We start from the raw sequence: 21870 nt of genomic DNA on the forward strand, positions 1-21870 counted from the left end.
GCTAGCATCTTCTTAACGGCAGGCGCGTGGGTAACCGGGAAGATCATCACATCGTCACAACAGCCCCCGCTGCCGCTGCAAGCGTTGTCGTCATCGCCGCCTCTTACGGAGCCCTCGCCGTCATCGTCGCCGCCGGGCACGCCTACGCCCCATGAGCCAGGCTGGAAGAGGCTTGAGGCTATTATTCGAGATAGCTACACTAAACAAGCATCAACTAAGGATCCAATTAATATATAAATTAGCTATGTAGCTAATCTAGTAGGGATAAGGGAGAAGAATTAGGCAAGGGGGTTATATAGGGCAAAGGAGGGCAGCCACCCACTTCAACAGCAACACATGCATGCCTCAACGCTATGCAATTGCGCACAACGCTTAGAATTCATATCATCAAATGCTTCATATAATATAATTCAATCGCTCTACACGCTGCACTAATTTTTATTGGGCTTAGACAGGCGTGGAATGTGCGGGCTGACTTTTGCAGGCAATTGCCCGCATAAGCTGCGTCCACGGGTTTGGGGCGCGTCCACACATTAGCTCCCCAACTAAGGGGGGGCTTGTCCCCTTAGTGGCTCCCGAAGGGCCCCGCCAACGGGTAGTAGTGTTGGATCCACCTGTGCACTAGGCACCGATCGCGCACGTATAACTAATCGACCGCGCTAGTCACGTGCGAGTAAGAGGTGAGACACAGGGAGGAAGGTCTTTGCACACAGTTTGTATGGGACACGTTTCCTAGTTACACAAGATATAACCAATTGAACCAGTTCGAATAACCTCACTGCAGTGAAGAGCCTGTCCACACTGATCAGTGTCGCCCGGCAAAGGTGACACAGAACAGCAAGACGGAAGAGAGCTAACCTATCGTCACGCTCTGCAAAGCGAGCTCCTGACGGTAGGATAGTTGCTACAACGCGCGGATTGCTACGAAGACTCTGCATCAGAGCCCACTCTAGTTATCCAACCGTGCCTAAGCTTTGCTGTCATCAGCGACCCTTAGGCGTGCCCTATCGCACATTGATAACCTCATTGACACCCTGTGCCCTGTTTCTCAGCACACAGCCTGTCAATATGTCTGACAATTCATCTGCCGCACTAGCCCCGGCAACAGCCCAGGATACCCCGGCCAACGTGTCTCTCGAAGACAGGCAACTCGTTGAACGGAACCTGACGATCGTGGAGCTCCTTCACTCCCGATCAGGCATTTCGACGCGGATTTCCTCAACGAACCTATCACCCAGAGCTCCTCCCTTGTCCACCGCAACAGCTTCTTCTTAGGCTGTGTGGCAACATACACGGTGGATAAACGTAACCACGGAATTGCCCTGCTTGGGGATCTGTATAACGACTTCACGGGATGGAGCTATGATGACTTCGAACTAATCAACCCACGCCTTAGATCAAGACTCCGGACGCTTCTCAGAATTAGGGATCTATATGGGCAAGGCCAACTCTAGCATCTCTCGAGCTTTATGTGGCCTTCTAACAAGTAACGAACTTCCTGAATGGGATGAGAACGAGTTGCTTGGTCAAGAGGTTGCTGAAAACACCGTGGCATATAAGGTGAAACAGAAGCTGCTCCAAGGAACTGTTAAAGCGGCTATATCGTCACCGGCACCGGTAGTAATCCAGCAGCCAACTATTACCCGACCGGCGGAACCGGAATCCTCAGATCATTGAGACCCATCAACCCGCTCAGCAAGAGCCTCAGCATCAATGGCGCGAATCCCTCGGTATCAGCAGACGCTCCCGTACGGACTACCAACTTCCGAGATGCATACACGAGCATTCCACCTGTTCGATTCGAGAACGAGGAAGTTGAGGCCGATCTCACGATTAGATTCATTAAGATATGGGACAAGAAACTAGCCTATACCGGCGAACCATACGATATCTTCGATGACAAGATCCGGAAATTCATGAGCGTGTGCCGTCAAGCAAACATTCCTCCGTCTAAATTCCATGGTGTTTTCCTTCGATTCTGGCCAAGGAAGCTCAGTCCTTCTTTCTACACGAAATCAGCACTGATTTAACCTTCGCTGAGATGTATCAGAAGATGAAAGAGCACTTTGACACCGAAATCAACCAGAAGATGTATCATACCCACTGGAGCACCCTCACCTTCAGCCGACTTCGGGCTGAGATGCCCGGTAAGTCATCTGACGAGGTCCTCCAGGCCCTTCTTACGAAATTGCGGCTCTGTAGGAGAGCACTCGGGGATAAGTCTGGCGGCGAAGGTGGCCTGATCGATGCAACGCTCAGGGCGTGCCGTGGTGTGCCTGAATTCCGACTCGCGATATACTCTCCCGCACCTACATTTGAGGGATTGGCATCACAGCTTCGATCATCGCTATCTGCCATGCAAGATGAACGATCTGAACAACCCAGTGGCCAATATCCCCAAGACCTGGATAGAGGACATGATCAGCACTTCGTGGATCGCAAATTTCAGCGAAATTCCGGCGGAACAAGAGGTCAATCACAAAGGCGTCAGCCAAATTGGAAGAAGAAATGCTACGTTTGCGGCAAGGAAGGTTGTTTCTCAACGAGACATCCTGAAAACGAGAGAAAAGCAGCCAAAGAGAAGTATCTACGAGAGAGAGCTTCCACGGTCAATCTCGTTCGTATGCTATGTTCTTGGCTGACTATGAAGGGGAATCACAGGATCAGGATGACTCGAGCACCGAGGAATCCGATGATTCTGACTCCTCTGACCCTTATGAATCGTTCTACGCTGCTGCGACCTTCTGTCCAACGAAGCTTTCCATCATCGGATCTCTCAGTAGGCATCAAGTTATTCAACAGTGACGAACCCACACAATTCATACTAGATCGTTACTCTCAAGACTCGTTCCAAGGAATCATGCCGGACACAGGTGCGGCATGCATATCGACGGGAGGAATCGAACAACTGCGTGCTCTCCAACGAGAGATGCCCCCAGTCCAATTCCGTGATGATCGCAAGCCCGAACCAGTTAGATTTGGTGCAGGAAGATTGGAAACACCACTTGGCGTGATCACCTTGAACACACCAGTGGGAGAGGTTGATTTTCATATAGTCAACGTGCCAACGCCATTCCTCCTATGCCTAGCTGATATGGATCGGCTCGGCGTATATTTAAATAACGTCACGAACGAGCTCGTTGGCAATGGTGTGAGCGTTCCAGTGATTCGAAGATGGGGTCACGCGTGGTTCTTCTTGCGGAAACAAGAGGCATCAGTGGCATATCTCACGGAGGCTGAATTGCGGCGCCTCCACACGCGTTTTGGTCATCCATCCGTGTATCGGCTGCACAAGCTGCTGAATTCGGCTGGCCATGATGTGGAAATCGAAGCTCTGGAAATGATCAAGAAGTTCTGCCACTACTGTCAGATGAAATCCGACCCGCCACGAAGGTTCAAGTTCAGCTTGAAGGATGATTGTGACTTCAATTACGAAGTCATCGTTGATGTCATGACATTGGGTGGCAGACCAGTCCTCCATGTTGTTGATCGCCACTGCCTATCAGGCAGGAGATTCCTATCCAACATGACGGCCAAGGAAACGTGGCTCGCGTTGAAACAATGTTGGATGGATACATACCTTGGACCACCCGATGTGATCACTCATGACGCAGGCACGAATTTCGCTGCTGCCGAGTTCCAAGCAGAAGCGAAATTGATGGGAATAACGTGTCATCAGGTGCCTGTGGAAGCACATTGGGCTGTTGGGAAGGTTGAGAAGTATCATGTGCCCGTCCGAAGAGCATATGATATATTAAAGGCAGAGCTGAAGGATACCGTGAGCCCTGATCAAGTCCTTCAAATGGCTTTCAAGGCTGTCAACGACACAGCCGGTCCGGATGGCCTCGTTCCAACCCTCCTCGTCTTCGGTGCTCTGCCTCGAATGACGATGGATTCGCCGCCTACACCTTCCGCAATGGCAAGAGCTAAGGCGGTGTGGCGAACGATGTCAGAGCTGAGGAAGATCAACGCCCAGAGGAAGGTTCAGACCGCGTTAAATACGCGTAATGGGCCTGATACAGCGTTGCGCCTGCCCCTATCCCTGGCGCTAGGAAGCGAAGTTCGCGTATTTCGCGAGAAGCACGGATGGCAAGGCCCATATAAAGTGCTCGAGGTGACGGATACGGAAATCGCAGTTGACCTGGACAACGGACCAGCGAAATTTCGCAGTACATGCGTCCAACCGTACTATCGTCACCCGGAATCGCTCCTTCCTCAGTTGCAACCCGACCCTAGCCCTAGCCGCACAGACCCATCAACACAACAATCACTCCTTCCTCAACACAATCCGATCAACAACATCCTCTTCAAAACCCTCTTCCCTTCCACCCACAACTCGACAACCTCTTCCTCTTCCTACCACAGAAGACCAACCCAAACCTTTCGAATACCCTGAGCCAAAGAGGCCGCGCAGGCGTGGCCGACCTAGGAAGGATGCTGCACAAATGGCACATCAGAATCCACTATTGTTTGCTCACCCGTTCAATTTATCGTTCATCATGAAGCTAATGCGTTTCTTGTTCGAAAAGAAATGGAACATCTCGGCCTAGCCAAGCGGCTACGAGCTGAAGGAAAGATCACAAGCACCGGTTTCCCATTTGAAGCTTCCGACACACTCGAGCTCACGAACCTCCTCGCCGCTGGGGTCATTGTACCCGAAGAATTCGATGCGAATAAACATGGTGGATATCGTGTCTTCAAATCACGAATGGTCAGAGAGGTTAAGGGAAGAAATACTGCAACGCCATACGAGAAATCACGCCTCGTTGTGCAAGGATACAATGATGATGGGAAACGTGGATCCTCACACAAGCCCCTACCATCAGCCGGCCCGCACAACGCGTGGCCTTGGCCTTAGCACCGTTTCTCTGCACACGGGATATGTTCATCATGATCAGAGACATCACGATGGCATACACACAATCCCAGACCAAGCTGGCCCGTGTCATCCTTGCAGCCCTTCCTCAAGAACTCAAAAGAAGATATCCAGAGGGAACAATCCTGCGAATCGTGAAGCCGCTATATGGCATCGCAGAGGCAGGAGCCCACTGGTTCAACACATATCACGACCATCACTGCCGCAAGCTTAATATGGAAACCTCTTCGTTTGACCCGTGCCTTCTGATCACGGCAAACAACATCGCCGACAAGGACCTGTTTGGCATCGCGGCCTTGCAAACGGATGACACATTCATTGTTGGCACAGATGCATTTCTCAAGATCGAGGAGAAAGAACTCTGCTTTAAGGCCAAGCCAAAGAGATTCTCCAAGAAGGTTCCATCTGCGACTTTAACGGCAGCCGCCTGACCATACAAAATGGCTGTGTCATCGTCAGGCAGAAGGGCCAAGCCCAAAACCTCGAGGAGATCAATCTTCAGGCATCAAGTAGGCATCAGGATTATGCTGCTCAACGCGCCCGGGGCATATATCGCTTCGATTTGCCAACCCGAAGCAACATACGATTGTTCCGTTGCGGCACAAGCCCAAGAGCCCGTTAATACCGACTTCAAGGCTTTGAACAAGCGGATTGAATGGCAGATCAACAATCCCGACCGTGGCCTATGTTACATACCCATCGATCTCGAGAGCGCGAAGATCTTTGTGTTCACCGATGGATCATTCGCCAACAATAAGGATTTAAGCTCTCAAATCGGCTTTGTGATTATCATCGCCAATGAGACCGCGCAATCAACCGATTCATTTTCCATCCGCGGAAACATTCTTCATTGAGCTCAACTAAATGCAAGCGCGTTACTCGAAGCGTTCTTGCATCAGAGATCTATGGATTGACATCGGGCTTCGATCTCGCATTTGTGATCAAGCAAACGGTCAATACGATCGCACAACGCCTTGATCTGAAGCAAATCCCGCTCGTCATTTGCACAGATTCATATAGTTCTATGAGTGCCTCGTCAAACTTGGCACCACAACAGAGAAGCGACTCATGATAGATATCATGGCGCTGAGGCAGGCATATGAATCAAGGGATATTGCGGAAATCCGTTGGGTCAACGGCGCAGATAACCCTGCCGATGCTATGACGAAGGCATCACAAACAGCGCCCTCACGCAGTTTATTAGCGACAATCAGCTAAACGTGAGGGTGGAAGGATTCGTTCATCGCAATAACACAACAATTCTCGACGAGATTTAATCGGTTTTTTCCTTCCTTCTTCTGCTTTACCGTCGTTCTTTTATTCCATTCACATTAACGAGGAGATCCTCGTGTCCATATTCCAACGTGGGACCGATGGAATCAGCTAGCGCATCCGGCGCTCGAAATGCGGCCCATGATGGCGTGTGGCAGAACACACCCAGTGTGGGGAGGAGAGCTACAGTCAGAGCACACTATCCAACATAGTGATGCATCGTGGTAGGAGTTTGTTGGTGTTCTTGTTCGTGTTTTTCCTATCTCATCTTAATTCGCTGTGTTTGGTGTGTTTTGGTGGATTGATTAGTGCGCGATCATCGATTTAGAAAGAGGTTCCAGTGTTGGATCCACCTGTGCACTAGGCACCGATCGCGCACGTATAACTAATCGACCGCGCTAGTCACGTGCGAGTAAGAGGTGAGACACAGGGAGGAAGGTCTTTGCACACAGTTTGTATGGGACACGTTTCCCTAGTTACACAAGATATAACCAATTGAACCAGTTCGAATAACCTCACTGCAGTGAAGAGCCTGTCCACAAGTAGTGTATTTTCCGTCCAGCAGCTTTTGGCCGCTCAGGTCTCCGCAGGGGAGCACAGGACGTGCTGAGCTAGCGGGTGTCTACATGCTACATATCGTACACTTCACCCACTATCCAGCATTTCATCGGCTCAACGGCGCTCGTGACAAACCTGTTGCCCGTCAGCGGGACGTCCAGGCATGAAGAGAAAGCTGTCCCGTGGTCAGATCAGCCAATTTGCTTCTGGGGCCTTGCAGCCCTTGATGACCTCGGCGATCGCATGGTCGCGAGACCTTGACGCCGCCCGAGATCGGAGCAGGTAGCAGAAAGAATTGAGAGGAAAAGGTAGGGTGAGAGGAGAATGATGACCGTCTAGTGGCGTGGGCAGATCCTCCGAAGAAGGAGCTCGCTTTCGCCAGCCTGACGAATTTGTCAAAGTCCTTGCCGATTGCGCGGTTGATGGCTGCAGGCGGCGAAGGTGCAAGCCGCATACGATGCCGTGGCGCAACCATTCTGCAGTAAAAGATGTGTGCTGGCTCTTTTCGTCGTCCGCATGAGCACGTCAGTCGCGCATCGTCGTGACCAAACCTTTCGTGGTAGTCAGCAAAATCCCCATGATGGGTTCTTGCTGCAAGCAAGTTATGAAGCAGGGGCCGAGAGAGCGCCAATTCTGACGGACAGCTGGTTGTGGCTTTAAGCCTCAGGTCTCTGTATCGCTCCGGCGCAGAGGCTTCCCACCAGGCCTTGAAAGCCTCTTCCGGCTAGCGTCGGGACGTTATCAGCGGGTTCTGGCAGTGATGCTCCCGCCTTTGCCAGAGCATCAGCCTCCTCGTTGCCTGGGATGTCAGCATGGCCGGGGATCCAATGGACCTCCACAGCTCCGTATTTTCGCGCCAAAGATTGAAACTCAAGGAAGACCTCTTGCGAGGAGTCGTTCGGCGTGCCCCGTAAGCATGTTGCGGTCGCGAGGTTGTCGAGGCAGACAAAGATGCGGTCAGTTTCTGGAAGGCTCACCGCAGCCTTCAACCCCTCCAATGCACCTTTCGCCTCAGCGTCGAAAACCTCAGCTGTTCCAAGACGGCCCTTGCCGCTCAAGACGGTGGATCCGTCCCGGTGAACAGCATAGCCGTATCCGGTGTGGCCTTCCTCAGAACGAGACCCGTCGGAGTAGACGACAAGAGTTCGGGGCGATAGTGCCTGAAGCCAGTCGCGAAATTTCTTCGCCGTCTCGTGTTTCGATGCACTCTGCAGAGGCGCAGTCTGCTCTTCGGCAAATCCGCGCTGCAGTAAAGCAGGTCTCGGGCAGCTCGATAGCATTTCGTCGGCTCGCCGCAGTCTGGTACGGAAGGGCTGTGGCTGTTTCTGGTACTTCAACTTGATAAGTTTGTTCACGGTCACGACGGGAGCTTTTGGTCGCGACGTGCGCTGGACGAGCGGATGAGCTTCGTCGAGAGCTTTAAGGCGCGCAGCAAAGGCCGTTCGACGCCCTTCGAGGAGTAGAGGAACGGGCGGTATTCCCGCCTCCCTGTGCAGCACGTTCGTCGGTGTCGTCCTCCACACTGGCAGAATAGCCCGAAGAGACGTGTAGAGTGCCTTGCTCATCTTCTTGATGAGGTTGCCAATCCCCGACGGCCCTCCTTGGAAGGCTTCGTCCAGCGCGGGCTTTTCGGACCAGGGTACCAGGCCTCCGCCGCGTACAGTAGCACGGGGATGACGCAAGCGCAGACGGCTCGTCGCATAGCACTCGGCAGAGGGCCATGTTTGGTGTTCGTCAGTCTCCTAAGGTGAAATGCAACAGCTTGCGCCTTGGCCGTCCATTTCTCGACGTGTGTCTTGAAAGAGAGAGAGCTGTCGAGCCAAACGCCGAGCCAACGCATCGCTCGATCCGGCCGTTTCTCAAACTCGCCGTGGAGCACCGGCGGCGCCGTCTTGGGCTTCGTTCGAGAGAAGTGCATCACTTCTGTCTTGTCGGGGTCGAAAGAGATCCCGTTGGCGGCGCCCCACGAAAGAAGCTCACGTACATGGTGAGATGCTTCGGCGGACGTTTCATCAAGGCTATCACCAACGCACAGAATGGCAGTGTCGTCCGCGTAGCCGGAGCGTCCCTGAGAGTGACCTAGGCGATATATCGGCTCCGTGTACAACAGGAAGAGGATCGGCGAGACGGGCGACCCCTGCGGCAGACCGCACTGGAGGGGCGATGAATCCGTCACAATGTCTTGATAGCGGATGCGTACCGATCTGTCCTGCATGAACGAGCCGGCCCAGCGCGCGAGGTTCGATGGCCATCCTTGTTCTCGTAAGCGGAGGACCAATCTATTGCAGAGAACTGTATCGAAGGCGCCTTGTATATCCAAGGTCACCAGGGTTGCGACCTGCTTCCGGGCGAATGCTTCCTCGATGTCGTGAACCAAGGCAGCTACGAGATCCACGGCCGACCTCTTCGGAAGCGCGCCGGCTTGTTGTGGGTGTAGTACGCCGAAGTGGATTGAGGCCCATGCTAGACGCCGTGCAATGAGCCGCTCGAGGCCCTTGCCGAGACAAGACAAAAGGGAGATGGGGCGCCAGGCGCGGGGTGTGGACAGATCTCTGCGCCCTAGCTTGGCGATCATAACCACTTCTGCCTCTCGAAAAGGTTTCGGATGGTGACCAATGGTGAGGCAGCCTTGATACAGCTGATGGACGAGACTGCCGATTGCATGCCAGACAGCGCGAAGCATCCGCACCGTGATGTTGTCCGAGCCTGGAGATGTGTTCCCGGTGCGTAGAGTGGCGTCGCGAGCCTCCTCGAAGGAGACCTGATCGGGAAAGGGAATCATCTTATCCGTGTTCACGGGAATCCACGGGTCTGGGATGTCGTCGCTCGCTGTGCGCCGCTCCAGAGTTGCTCGCCGCAAGGCGGTGGCTTTCTCCAGCTGCGTCTCGTACACTCGGCCGTCTACTTGCAGGGGAGGTGCCTGGCACGGCCCTGAGGATTTTAGCCAGCGGACCGCCCGAAAGACGGAGTCGCCGTCGGCAAAGCTGTCGATCAAGTCACGCCAGTAAAGGCGTTTTGCTCGGCGCACTGCATTGTGAAGCTCCTGCTTGGCTAGCTGCACTTCTCGGTCGAAGCCGAGAGGGTACACCCTCCTCCACGCGCGATAATTGGCCGCCGCCTTTGCGCACTCTTCGTTCCACCATCGCGCCCCATGCGTCGTCTTACGGACGGGTCGGCCAGCAGCTCTCGCTGCACAACCAAGAAGGTCCACCAGCGCCGACGCAAAGTTTGTCCAGCTCGGAGGGAGTTGAGGTTGTAGTCGGGATGAAAGCTGCACCGGCTTCTACCAGCTCGACAAATCGCTTCAATTCCTCATCGGAGTTGAGGCGGATCTTGCATAATGGAAGGGGTGCTAGGGCTTGACTAGGCAGCGTGATACTAAGGGTAAAGTGGTCGGATCCGGTTGCTAAATGATCCTCAACAATCGCGTCCGCCAAAGGTATATTGGAGAAGGCGAGATCGATCGTGCTGCCGCGCGCGTTAGTCGGGACATCGACAGCATTCAATAAGCTGAGTCGGTTATCCATGGCCCAGAACGCGATGTCTTCGCCGCGGTGCTCTTGTCGACCGGCCTGCCAGCTGGGATGCTTGGCGTTGAAGTCGCCAGATACAAGGCATTTATCCGTCGCGCACCAACCAAGCAGTATTTCCAAAGCCGCGTCGTAGTCCGGCTGCCGATAGAAGTTAACTACCGTCGTCCCGTTCACGGTGAGCCAAAGGATGTCACGAGTCGCCGCAGGTCTCTTTGGATCAGCGACGAGGCCTGCGGAGCGCCGGACGTATGTCATGACTCTCGGACGAGTGTCGCGGCCGTCCCAGTTGGTGACGGGTGAGAATGTGTCGTAGGCCGGATGCGTCTTGGTGAGGCATCGGCCGTCTTTAAGTCCTGTCCATGGTTCCTGCAGCAGGATAATGTCGTATCGCTCCGAATCAGCCAGCGCGAGCGCAGTGTCATGCGCCGGAGGGATCTTGCCCACGTTGGCTTGGAAGACTCGCAAGGCCCTCCTGTCGCTTCGATTGTTGGGATGACGGTAATGCATTAGGGCAGCGTCACAGGGCTAGTGCGTCGTTTCTTCGACGGGACGACAGGGGTGAACTCGTTATCATCGCTAGCGTGCGGCGGCGTCGTGGCCACGACGATGCAAGGGGGTGAGGAAGCGGCTCGCTCTGGAGTGACGCTTCTGCCGGAGCTTCCATCCTCTCCAGCTGCCTGCGACTCCGAAGAACGTAACTGACTCGAATCAGGGCTCTGACGAGACTGCTCGGGCACGTTGTGATTTGGTGTCTGTCTTTTCTGCTGCGCGAAGAGCTGAGCTCCCGCCTGCCTCACCAGACCCTTCTCCTCTTTCGTCAGGCGCCGTACAATGCCATGAACGCGCTTGGGGCGGGCAGGGCATTTAGGGTCATCAGCGCAATGTGGCCCGAGGCAGTTTGCGCACTGCTCGAGGGCTGCGCACTCTGGCTACGATGGTTGGTCTTGCCGCAACGTCTGCAGCGCGCCGTCCGGTCGCAGCTGTGGCGAGCGTGAAATCCCAGCATTTATCGCATTGGCTAGGGATGCTGGGTTTGTCAATGTAACGGGCGAGACGGCTGGCGCCGAAAAGTCTCCAGGGTCTTCGTGTGGGTTCCAGGAAGGACACAATCGGGGTCTGGGTGGGCATATCACCCGAGTCGTGTCGCGATAGACGTATGCTGATGGGCTTCAGTCCGGTTTGGCAGGCAATCTCTTCTTTGACCGCCTCCTCGTAGTTGATCACGACACCTCGTAGGTCTGTGAGCCTACGAGGACAATCGGCTACCACGTACGAATGCCATTTCTGGCTTATCTCTACGGCCGCGGCTTCCAGGTCTGCAGCCCACTCCGCCTGCCGTTGCACAAGTAAGTCACGCGTGGCCACATCCGATGCCTGAATAGCCCAGCCCGTCTTTACCGGGACGACTGCCGGGATGCGGCGCAGGTCAATTCCGACTCTGGCGGCGATGTGGGTCCGGATTGCGTATCTTTCGTGGTTTCGGGCCGGAGCATCAGCGTCAAGACGGACGAAGACACGGAGATCTTCCTTCGGTGGGGCTACGGGCGGTCGTCCTGGCAGACGAGTGGTGGTCTGTGGTTTTCGCTGTAGTGGGGCGGGGACTGTAAAGGCCAGCTGTCCTTTGTTCGTTTTGCCGGATGCGAGAACGCTGCTGTACGTGGGCTTCGGTGGTTCCTCGAGTTCGGCAAGCGATTGAGTCCAGAATTTGAGGAATTTGGTGGCGACTTGCTTGGCGATGCTGTTTTCGGTGCCAGACGTGAACTGCTTTGCTGCTTGTTCGAATGATTCGCTAAAGACCCGTAAGACTGCCAGCTTGGCGTTATGGGCTGCCGTTTTGTCGCGAGCAATTTTCGTGGCCGCTTCGAGAATTGAGACTGGCGCGTGCTCAGTGGACTGGGTTGAGTCGAGGAGATTCGGGGCTTCTTCCAGCTGCGCTCCTTCCGTGACGGCAGCTTCAAGCGTTTCGGTGGAAGAGATTGACTGGGCCAGCTGCTGGGCCGCGGGAAACGAGTCGTTTCGGCGAGCTTCCGTCGGGTAGCGAGGTCGGAGATGCAATATGTGAGCCGCTGAATTTGGCGGCGATCGTATGCCTTGTCTCAAGGCATTGGAGTCGGCATGCGAACCTGAGGCTGGTGCCATGGTCGCTGCCGGCGCTTGCGCGCGGCTCAATTGGAGTTTTGTCAAGAGCACTTGTTAAGCGAAAGTATGTGAGAACAGGCTACTTTCTTAACACTTGCGTGCCAAGAAAGTAAAAATGCAAGGAAGGATGCGCTATGCAGTTCAACTTGGCAGGCCGCGCTTCAGTTGCTGAAGGTAGGACGCTGAACACTTGGAGAAACTGACCTTCAAGCAGGTCTGTCACGTAAAAGCGATCGAGGCTGGAATAGAACGAGCAGAAACGTAGGGCTTTGGGTGAGATGGGACAATATACAGATTGTAGACAGCCTAGCGTAGTGGCTCTATGGGGGAATCCTCCGGGCGTAATACACCTAAAAAGGCATATTTAGGAGAGACGGTCACCCAGCTGTATTGTTCTGTTCTCCTTTTCTTCTTCAGAGCAGAATCTTCGTAATAGAGTCCACAGCCTTCTGGCTCAGTGTATGACCGTCACAAACTCCATACAACGACCGAAGCATCCATGCCGTAACCCATCAAACGTTCCGAACTCGCCAAATGAACCCGCCACAAGAAATCGGAGTTACTACAATCGCCGGTTATGTCAACATGCTGCCAGCGAGCAAGCATTCTACACGTCAATCACGGGATAAATACTTACGAGCTAGAGTTGCCATCTATGTCAGCATACTGCAAGCAGTCAAAACTCACCGTCAATCATGGGATAGGCACTTACACCAGCACATTGGGCGGCACCGAGTTGACCACACTAGAGTTTCCACGTATATCAGCATACTGCGAGCAGTCAAGTCTCGTCGTTGATCACATAGATACTTACGGCACATTGACCGCGTTTACAGGCCCACCAGCGGTTGACGAATTGACCGTCGGTGTTACCGAGGCGTTTGAGGTCGACACAGGCACCACAGACGGGGGGGGCGGAGCGACAGACGGCGGGGTTACTGAGGACGGCACAGCTGGGACAACCGTTGGCCTCGGGGTTCTCGACACAACAACAGTTGACGCCGTTGACGACGGTGTTCACTCGTTTCTCCAGTTTTGCCCCCGATTTTGCGTCCAAAACTAGGTTTGCTAGTCCCCGTCCAGCAAGGGCTGTCAAAAGGACGATTGTAACCTTCATTTTTGGCAAAGGTGCTCAAAGTGCGAATAATAAAAGTATCAAGCTAAAACTCCAGCTGTCAGTGATAATATAGACACCATTACTACGAGGGGAGGTTCAGCCATCTTTAAATGCTCCATGCTTTCGTCGACTTACCGGTACTCAAATCCAAAATGCTTCGATCGCCGATCGGGCATATAATGTCTTGGATATGTCCCATTTCTGGTCTCTGGTCGGGCTGACATGATATCAGGTGAACTCCTTGAGTTCCTGTCCCCGCGTAGTTATTTGAATTATTAGAGATCGGCCAATAATGAGCTGTAGATGGTCTCAGATGGCCGCGCTGATCCAGCCGTGCCTTGCCTTGAGGAACGAAAGGACTTTCTTAGCGCGCAGGGGGGAAACGCCAGCCCCGCCCTGCGGAGCCGGTTGCTACGGAGGACGATAGGGGACACTGTTGCAAAACTCCCTTTTGGGTCTAGGCTCCCTGGCCCCGGTCATATGAGTACCTCGGGTTGGTGTGGAAATGTACCGCGGACTAGCAGCGGGCCCGCACGTTGACGCTCCTTGAGTCCGTTCATTACCCTCCGGAGGCGGCGATGGTCCAGCGCCATGGTCTTTCGCTTCCCAGGGCTCTTCTCAGCTGTCTCGTCGAAAGAGGCCAAGCGGGATGTTGCAATCAGCGACAGGCCATATCAGTTATTCTAGCTGAAGTGCTGTTGGGATGTGCATCTCACTTTTGGCTGGAGCCCGCTGGATGATCCATTCGACACGGGAGCTGGTCCTCTCGCGAAGAGGATGCAAGTGATGAATTCATTAAGTTCCTTGTCCTTAGATTCTTCCTCCTCTCTAACAAAAAGCGACTTCTTATAGTTCTGTCACCTGTGGCTGCCTTGTGGTGGCGATGTCGCCACCCAGGCCGCCTAGATGACGTTGTCATCTAGAAGGTTCGATACCACCGCTTACCAACGACATTATTCATCCTTCTCAGTCACCTTTGCTAGAGTCAGCCCGACTAGGTGACCTTCGGACTTAGATCGTTAACCCGTTTTCACGACAGGTCCTGGAGCGGCAGCAAGCTCGTAGTTGTTGTGATGCGCAGCAGTACGTCAGGTAAGGTGCCGATTTAGCCCCCAAAGACACGTACAGCATCAATAGAGAGACCTATAGATTCAAATTGATCAATGGCTCGTCACTCTTAGCAGGCAGAAAATCCTTCACCCTTTGCGCAGTCCCAACACGCAGCGCCAGTGCTGTTCCTTGTGTCAAGCGATATTCCGCCCCAGCCGAGGAGGCGTCCCAACCTACAGGGGCACCATTCTTGTGTATATAACTGGGACCTTTGTCCCCTTGACTTGGGCAGTGGTCAAGGCCAATTTGACTCTCAATAACCCTCACATGCATGGCATCTTTCCAGTTATTTGTGACAGGTTATGAGCCCGGACTGGCTCTCAAACGCTAAGTGTTGCCATTTGAGCTAATTTTCGACTAATGCATTGTCGCAGAGATCGAGATCGATGATTCGTCCTTTTGTCGTCAGCGGTCTGCCTTACGGCTTATCGGTGGTGCCCGCAATTGCGTCGTAATTCACTTAGACCACGTGACCACTTATCGCCCGCAAAACGCCGCCCGTGAAATCGTGTGCAGGACGCCTGATAAGTGCATTTGATAAGTTCCCACCCAACTTATCGGGTTTCCGGCCAACCCAGCCCAGACATTCGCCCCGTAGGAAGGTGCCCGATCGACCGAGATGGCCGCGGACGACTCGTACACGGCAGCTGACGAGCGCGCCCGTGCCGCCCGGAGGGCGGGCATCCAGGCGAAGAAGGACGAACAGCCGGCGAACACGGCGCGGAGTTACGCGGCGAAGCAGCGGGAGTGGAAGGCGCGTCCCCCGGCCGGTCCTCCACTTCGATCCCTGTCACGTACGGCCCCCTAGGCGGCTAACAGACAAATACGTATAGGCCTGGTGCCATACGCCTCGGGCTGCAGAAGACGGCGAGCTCTATAGCTGGCCCGACGGCGAGCTCGTAACGCCGGACAAGCTGGCGGCGTGGCTCAAAGAGGATATCCTGTTACGACGCGTTGTGCCGCCGCAGAAGAAGAAGCCGCGCGCGCGGGGTAAGGTTAGGGGCAACGGCAACGGCGAGGCCGTACAGGTACGGCAACAGCGCGAACAGGAGCAGCTCGAGGCCACGGCCATGGCAGAGGCCGAAAGCCTGGCCGAAGCTTTGAGGTCCCCTGGCCGAGGCCGCCGAGCTGCTCGCTGACGACCGCGAGGGCTACGTGCCATCCACAGGCCTCGCGACGGCTGCAGTAGACCTTACCGAAGGGTATTTGCTTACGAGGGGCACTATCGACGCCTATATCGCGGCCGTTGTCGAGCTATGGAGGCTCCGGGTGGCTCACGGCAACGCGAATACGGAGAATCCCCGGGGCGCCGCCGTACGAGGATTCCTTGAGCAACGGGGCCGGCAGCGGGGGAAGCACGACCGCGCCTCCTTTAAAGACCGCGGGAAGCGACGGGATCCAGGCCAGCTACCTCCCCGATGAATGGCTTCGGATCCAGGATCTCCTTCTCACTGGCGCCGCGTATACGCCGCAAAACCTCCGTACGCGAGTCGACCTCCTCTTCGGCCACTACTACCTCTTACGGGGAGAACCGCCGCAAGATGGAGCTTGCAGACCTATCCCTACTCGACTATCCGCCTTCGGAGGCCCGACCCCTGTAGTTGCCTGGTAAGCCTTTTACGGGACGGCAAGCTAAATAAGACGGCGAGGAAGGAGTTTATGGGCGCGCTCCGGCACAAGGACCCTTATTCTGTACGCAAGGCCCTAGCACAGCTCTTCTTTGGCGCTGGCACGTCGCCGGCGAACCGCCCCGTCCTTCCGGCGCCGTCAGGACTGGTATCGGATCAAGGTCCTCGTCGGGCGGGACCGCGAGCAGGAGCTCGTACCCGACGCAGCTACAAGAGACCTGGCGTATCTTCGGCGCTGCCGGCCTTATCGCGTCGAAGAAGACGCACCTCCCGCGCAGGGTGGGCGCCCAGGACGCGGAGACCCATGGCACGTCGCTCGCCCAGATCTCGCAGGCCGGCCGCTGGAACCAGAGCGTGCTCTGCCAGGCATATCTTACGCACCTACCGCGGCAGTTCATGCGTATCGTCGCCGGCTTCTCGGCTTCCCCGGGGGACTACTTCCTCGCGCGTGCGGCTCACGAACCCCCGTACGTCTTACAACGGACTATTCCTCACTTGGCTTTGAAGGACGGATCGAGGACCATCCAGAATTCACCGTGCTCACGGACACTGCAACACAAGTTCGTGGCGTTTTAACTACCGAGGGTTATCTCGGTCACGTTTTTTGCCTTAGCCCTGATGCTCTCACACGTCTGAAGAGAGATGTTTCGCGTTGCAGTAACCTCGCAGAAATACGAAATTATTCAACAAATGACGTCCTCACCGCTTTAGCTTGGAAAACAGTAATGGACGCAAGGTACTCGGAGACAAGCCTTCGAGACAGCGACATCTCAGTCCTTAATTTCTGCGTTGGCGGACGCACCAGATTGAACCCTACTGTTCGCGCAGATACACTGGGATGTTTTATGACTTTCGGCCAGGTTGAACTACCAGTTCGACAAATAACTACTTCAGAGAGCCTCGCAGCCACTACGGTATTACAAACGGTTGGTAAGTTCTTGTATTCGTCTTCCCACAACCTCTTCACTCTTGTAAAAATCGTCCCATGCCATGCCTTTGGGCAAATTTTCTGTATATGAGTCCTTCCTCGGACATTGACCACCCTGCTTCCACCAGCTTCGCAGCGAAATTGGTAGTTTCTGAGCGGAGCGGGGTTACATAATACAGCAGTCCGAGTTGCACAGAGTTAGCTTCAGCAACCGATATGTTATTCAGGCATTCTCTCTATTTTTGTATCTATCGGAAAGAGTGGCCTTTCAGGACTAGGAGAATGGGCATTGGGCAAGCGCCAGGGTGCCGCCGACTTCCTTGCCTGACCATGTTGACCTCGGCACAACTTTATCCAGCGTATGTGTAAGAGGCTGGCCCGGAGTTTACTCAACAAGCAGGTGCCTATGTGTTGTCTATCTAGAGCTGAGGAGGAAAGGAAGCTGAACTTGAGGCGTAGCCTCGAGTGCGAGCTTATATTACCCTTCACAGAATGTTCTCGCAGCTTCCGGGTCAGCGCTCCTAATAGTGTGGACCATTAAGAGGACTATTAGTGCACACTGTGGTTTACACTATTAGTGCCGCACTATTAGTGTAGTGTGCGTTTCTCACACCACACTGGTGGTTCAGTGTAGCTTGCCCAAACTGAACGGGTAGTTCAGTGCAAGGGTCCAGACTAATAGTTGCACTATTAGTGCGCCCCATGATTACCAGCAACCCGGATTTTACTACCTTGAAATAGGGTTTCGGATTGATTTCCAACGAAAAACATGTATAATGTTGGATCCACCTGTGCACTAGGCACCGATCGCGCACGTATAACTAATCGACCGCGCTAGTCACGTGCGAGTAAGAGGTGAGACACAGGGAGGAAGGTCTTTGCACACAGTTTGTATGGGACACGTTTCCCTAGTTACACAAGATATAACCAATTGAACCAGTTCGAATAACCTCACTGCAGTGAAGAGCCTGTCCACATATAACCTGTAAGACGAAGTGCGTATTATCCAAGTGGCGGAACCCCGGTCGGGGAGTTATGATATACCCGTTATGTCACCGTATAAAGGCGGGGTGCCAGGTAGCCTCTAACCTATCTGTCATCTCTAGGGTAGGAGGCAGGCTGGCTCGTCAATATTTATGCGAAGCAGTTGAGATGCCAATACATTCGCTTCTTTCCGTTGTAATTAAGCATACTGGTAAGCGTCTAAACACAAGCTTTGCTAAGAGCTTCCGCCTGTTATTGACTTTATTATGCTATCAAAACATGTTGCTAAGTTATCGTTTCTGGTCGAGAAAACCCATTATACCGGATGTTGCCCTGCCAATTTGTTCAAGTTTGTCAGTCGGGTTACAGTCCAAAGCGCAGATTGAGCCTCGGCCACACTTCTACGGCCCCAGCTACACCAATCATTAGCTTCATAGGTCGATGCACCGCAAGCCTTCTGATGCTCTTCTCGTCGAGGCTCAACTGAGGATCTCCACCGCCGTTGCGTACGCAAATTGATGCCGACGTTAGGAACACTGGGGCGTGTCGCTTGGCTGGCACGAGATGAGCGCGAGACGAGCGCGAAGCGAGCACGTACGGAACAATTCGCGACGATGTAAAGTTTCGTTGTGCGCCGACGCTAAAAGGATATGACCGATCATTGGCCGGCAAACTCAAATTAATTGGATTCTGTGGTCCAAACCAAATCACTAGGACTTCCTAGGGTGGTCAAAAGAGGAAGTTGTCCACCACAGAATGATCTGACCGGAGCTGCCACAAACAATCCGGTTTATCCCACCAATCCTGCTCTCCGCCAGATTCCCATGATCGCCACTCTTATGGTCTAGTGCATTCCCTAGAGGATCATGTCCTCCATCGTGGATCACCTGAGGCTGGCACCTATATAGATGATTCTGACCTTATTAGTGGGACAGCGGCTTCCCGTCACCGGCACCATCCTCTTCGCCTGTCCTTAGCGTCTACCGCCGAAAGACGTCTCCTATTTGGCAGTATTGTCGAAGAGAAGAAGGTAGGAGTATTCCGGCAGCTTGGGTTGATTCCAATGGAACGAAATGGTGGCATTGCCAGCCCTGCTTCGACAAGAAAAGAGCGAAGAAATACAATTACTGTGGTGGGTCGTCCGCCATCGTCAATCATTTGCGAAAGGAGCACAATATCATTATTTCTGGGCGGCAGGAGACCAGGCGGGAAGTGACGCAAAGTCGCCTCGGAGACATCACCGCATTCCTGGCCAATGGAACTTTGGTCTCCACCAAGAAACGCAAGGCGACCGCAGAGGTAGATGCCCTAGACCAAGCGACTCTCCGCGAACTGTACTGCCGTTATACAGTAGCCTGCAGCCTCTCATTTGCTCATGTTGAGCAGCCGGCCTTTCGCGACTTTATCCGGTATATCCGTCCGGCCGCCGATGATCTCTCCCGAGGTCCGGCGACACGGTTAAAAATGACTTACAATGGGGCTACGACAACAAAAAGGAGTTTGTAAAGCGAGCTCTGCAGAATGCTCTCTCGTCAATCCACATTGTTCCAGACAATTGGACATCGCCGAATTGTTTGGGCGTAATAGGGTTTACAGTTCAATTCGTTACCGAAGATCATGGTCTGCAGTCCCTGGTGGTGAGGATAAAAGAATTGGAAGGACAGCACAGCGGCGAGAACATGGCAGAAGCCATCATGGAGTTCATACGAGAATATGGAATAGCGACAAAGTTGGATACTTTATGATGGATAATGCCACCAACATGAATACCATGATCGACAAAGTCTCCGACGACTTGGAGCACGAGTTCGAAGTTTTCTACGATCCTCTTCCTCACCGACTTCGCTGTTTCGGCCACATCATTAACCTGGCCGTGATGGAGTTCCTCATAGGAAAGCGACCACCCACAGCAGATTCCTACCACGGACCGTCCGACGACGAAGTTAAGCAATGGAGAAAGCGAGGGGCGATAGGCAAATTGCATAATATCGTGGTCTACATCACCTGGACTCCCAGCGACTTCAGACATTCACTGGTCTCACTGACGGTCTACGGCTACGGCGCGACAATGACACTCGTTGGAATTCGTGGCATAGCATGGTTGAGTGGGCCTTAGAACAAAAGTCCGTCAAGGCATCACCATATTTTGTGCTCAAGAGCCTGCCCTGCAAGACGATGCTCTGACTTCCTCTGACTGGGTTACTCTGGCTGAAATTCACAAATTTCTCGAACCTTTTCACGACGCTACAATGGCCAACGAAGGCACCGGCAATTCCATCTCTGACGTTCTGCCAACCATGGACTATCTCTTGCATCACATTGAAGCGGCCAAGGAGGCCACTACCATCCCCCACTTGGCTACAATGATGGAGACGACATGGGCCAAATTAGCCGACTACTACGAATTGACGGAAGATTCGCCAGTCTATTCAGCAGCGACGGTATTAAATCCTTCCCTCAAGTGGGCATATATGGAGAAGACTTGGGACGACAAGAATGAATGGATTGAGAGAGCTAAAGCTCGGGTAGGGGAGCTCTGGAGGGAGGCATACAAATCTACCACTCCCTGCCCTGTTCTTCGACCAGCTTCCGCACAAGAGCCAAGTGCAAGACGACCAAATGGGTACAAAATGTGGATGAAAGAGCAAAAGGCTACGATTTTCAACATGGATGACGACGAGTACGAAGTGTATTGCCGCGAGCCTGTGGTGATGGTATCGGATCCGTTGAAATGGTGGTTAGAGTCAGCGCAGCGGCGACGGTTCCCTAACTTATCTTTGATGGCCATTGACCTTCTATCGATTGCGCCTATGTCTACTGAGACAGAGCGGCTCTTCTCCAAAGCCAAACTTTCGGTAACCGACCAGCGAGGATCTATGAACATTGAAACTTTAAATCTCTTGGAATGCCTACGATCCTGGGACCGGAGCGCTCTGATACTCCCATCCGAGGTAAGATTTCTGTTTCGTCAGATGAAGATTGTCTAATTATGGATTCCAGTGTCGCTATATCGATCCGGAAGCCACCGGTACCGGGTCTGAGCCTCTGATTCAGGAAAGGGGCGAGGAAAGCTGCAGGTAAGGCAGGCAATTCGGTGAGGGCGCTGGAAAACTTGAAGGCAACCTTGCAGGTGCGACGGGTGCAATGCCAAATGTCAGACTATATGTTCACACTAATAGTGTAGACCACAGTTTGCACTGTAGTTCAGTTTGGCCGTGACGAACAGACTAATAGTTCAGTTTGAACATCTCAGGCACACTGGTAGTGTAGTGCGGCCAAGTCACACGCACTGAATGAGCAGTTTGAGGGGTCCAAACGCACTGGCCACACTATTAGGAGCATTGTTCCGGGTCCGCGGAGCGGGGCCGGTGCTGCCACCCGAGCACGACCCACCGGACCCGGTACAACCGGGTCCACCAAGCCGGGCACAGCCCGTGACAGTATGATCATATATGATCATACGCCTGGGGCTGTATGGTATATGTATATGGGCAATATATGATTTATATATGATTTAACTAAATCATACGCGTATGATTAGAAAGCCTGAGGCCTACTTGAAGGTCAGTTTCTCCAAGTGTTCAGCGTCCTACCTTCAGCGACTGAAGCGCGGTCTGCCAAGTTTAAGGCTGTTGTGCCGGTGCCGGTCAACGAAGCACATCACGAACTTCTCCTTCCAGGGGTCTAGCCACGTATTGATAGCGTAATCCACGGCGGCCTGCGGA

At 53.7% G+C, this 21870-nt stretch overlaps 2 protein-coding genes across 2 annotated transcripts; one reads left to right on the forward strand and one right to left on the reverse strand.

The window, feature by feature from the left end:
* Window positions 1-4890: 4890 nt before the first annotated feature.
* Window positions 4891-5730, forward strand: HRG_11229 (polyprotein; the record flags this gene model as incomplete). Its single annotated transcript, XM_044869699.1, has 3 exons — window positions 4891-5274; window positions 5340-5385; window positions 5489-5730. The coding sequence occupies 3 exons, from the start codon at window positions 4891-4893 to the stop codon at window positions 5728-5730; spliced, it is 672 nt and encodes a 223-aa protein (XP_044715252.1).
* Window positions 5731-7231: 1501 nt separating this feature from the next.
* Window positions 7232-12378, reverse strand: HRG_11230 (reverse transcriptase (RNA-dependent DNA polymerase) domain-containing protein; the record flags this gene model as incomplete). The annotated part of the gene is made up of 12 exons (XM_044869700.1): window positions 7232-7257; window positions 7349-7430; window positions 7477-8331; window positions 8397-8517; window positions 8572-8681; window positions 8736-8785; window positions 8855-9265; window positions 9320-9895; window positions 9984-10711; window positions 10786-10873; window positions 10961-11084; window positions 11146-12378. The coding sequence occupies 12 exons, from the start codon at window positions 12376-12378 to the stop codon at window positions 7232-7234; spliced, it is 4404 nt and encodes a 1467-aa protein (XP_044715253.1).
* Between the last annotated feature and the right edge of the window lie 9492 nt (window positions 12379-21870).

The sequence above is a fragment of the Hirsutella rhossiliensis genome, assembly GCF_020360975.1.
Source record: "Hirsutella rhossiliensis strain HR02 chromosome Unknown scaffold00019, whole genome shotgun sequence".
NCBI lineage: Eukaryota > Fungi > Ascomycota > Sordariomycetes > Hypocreales > Ophiocordycipitaceae > Hirsutella > Hirsutella rhossiliensis.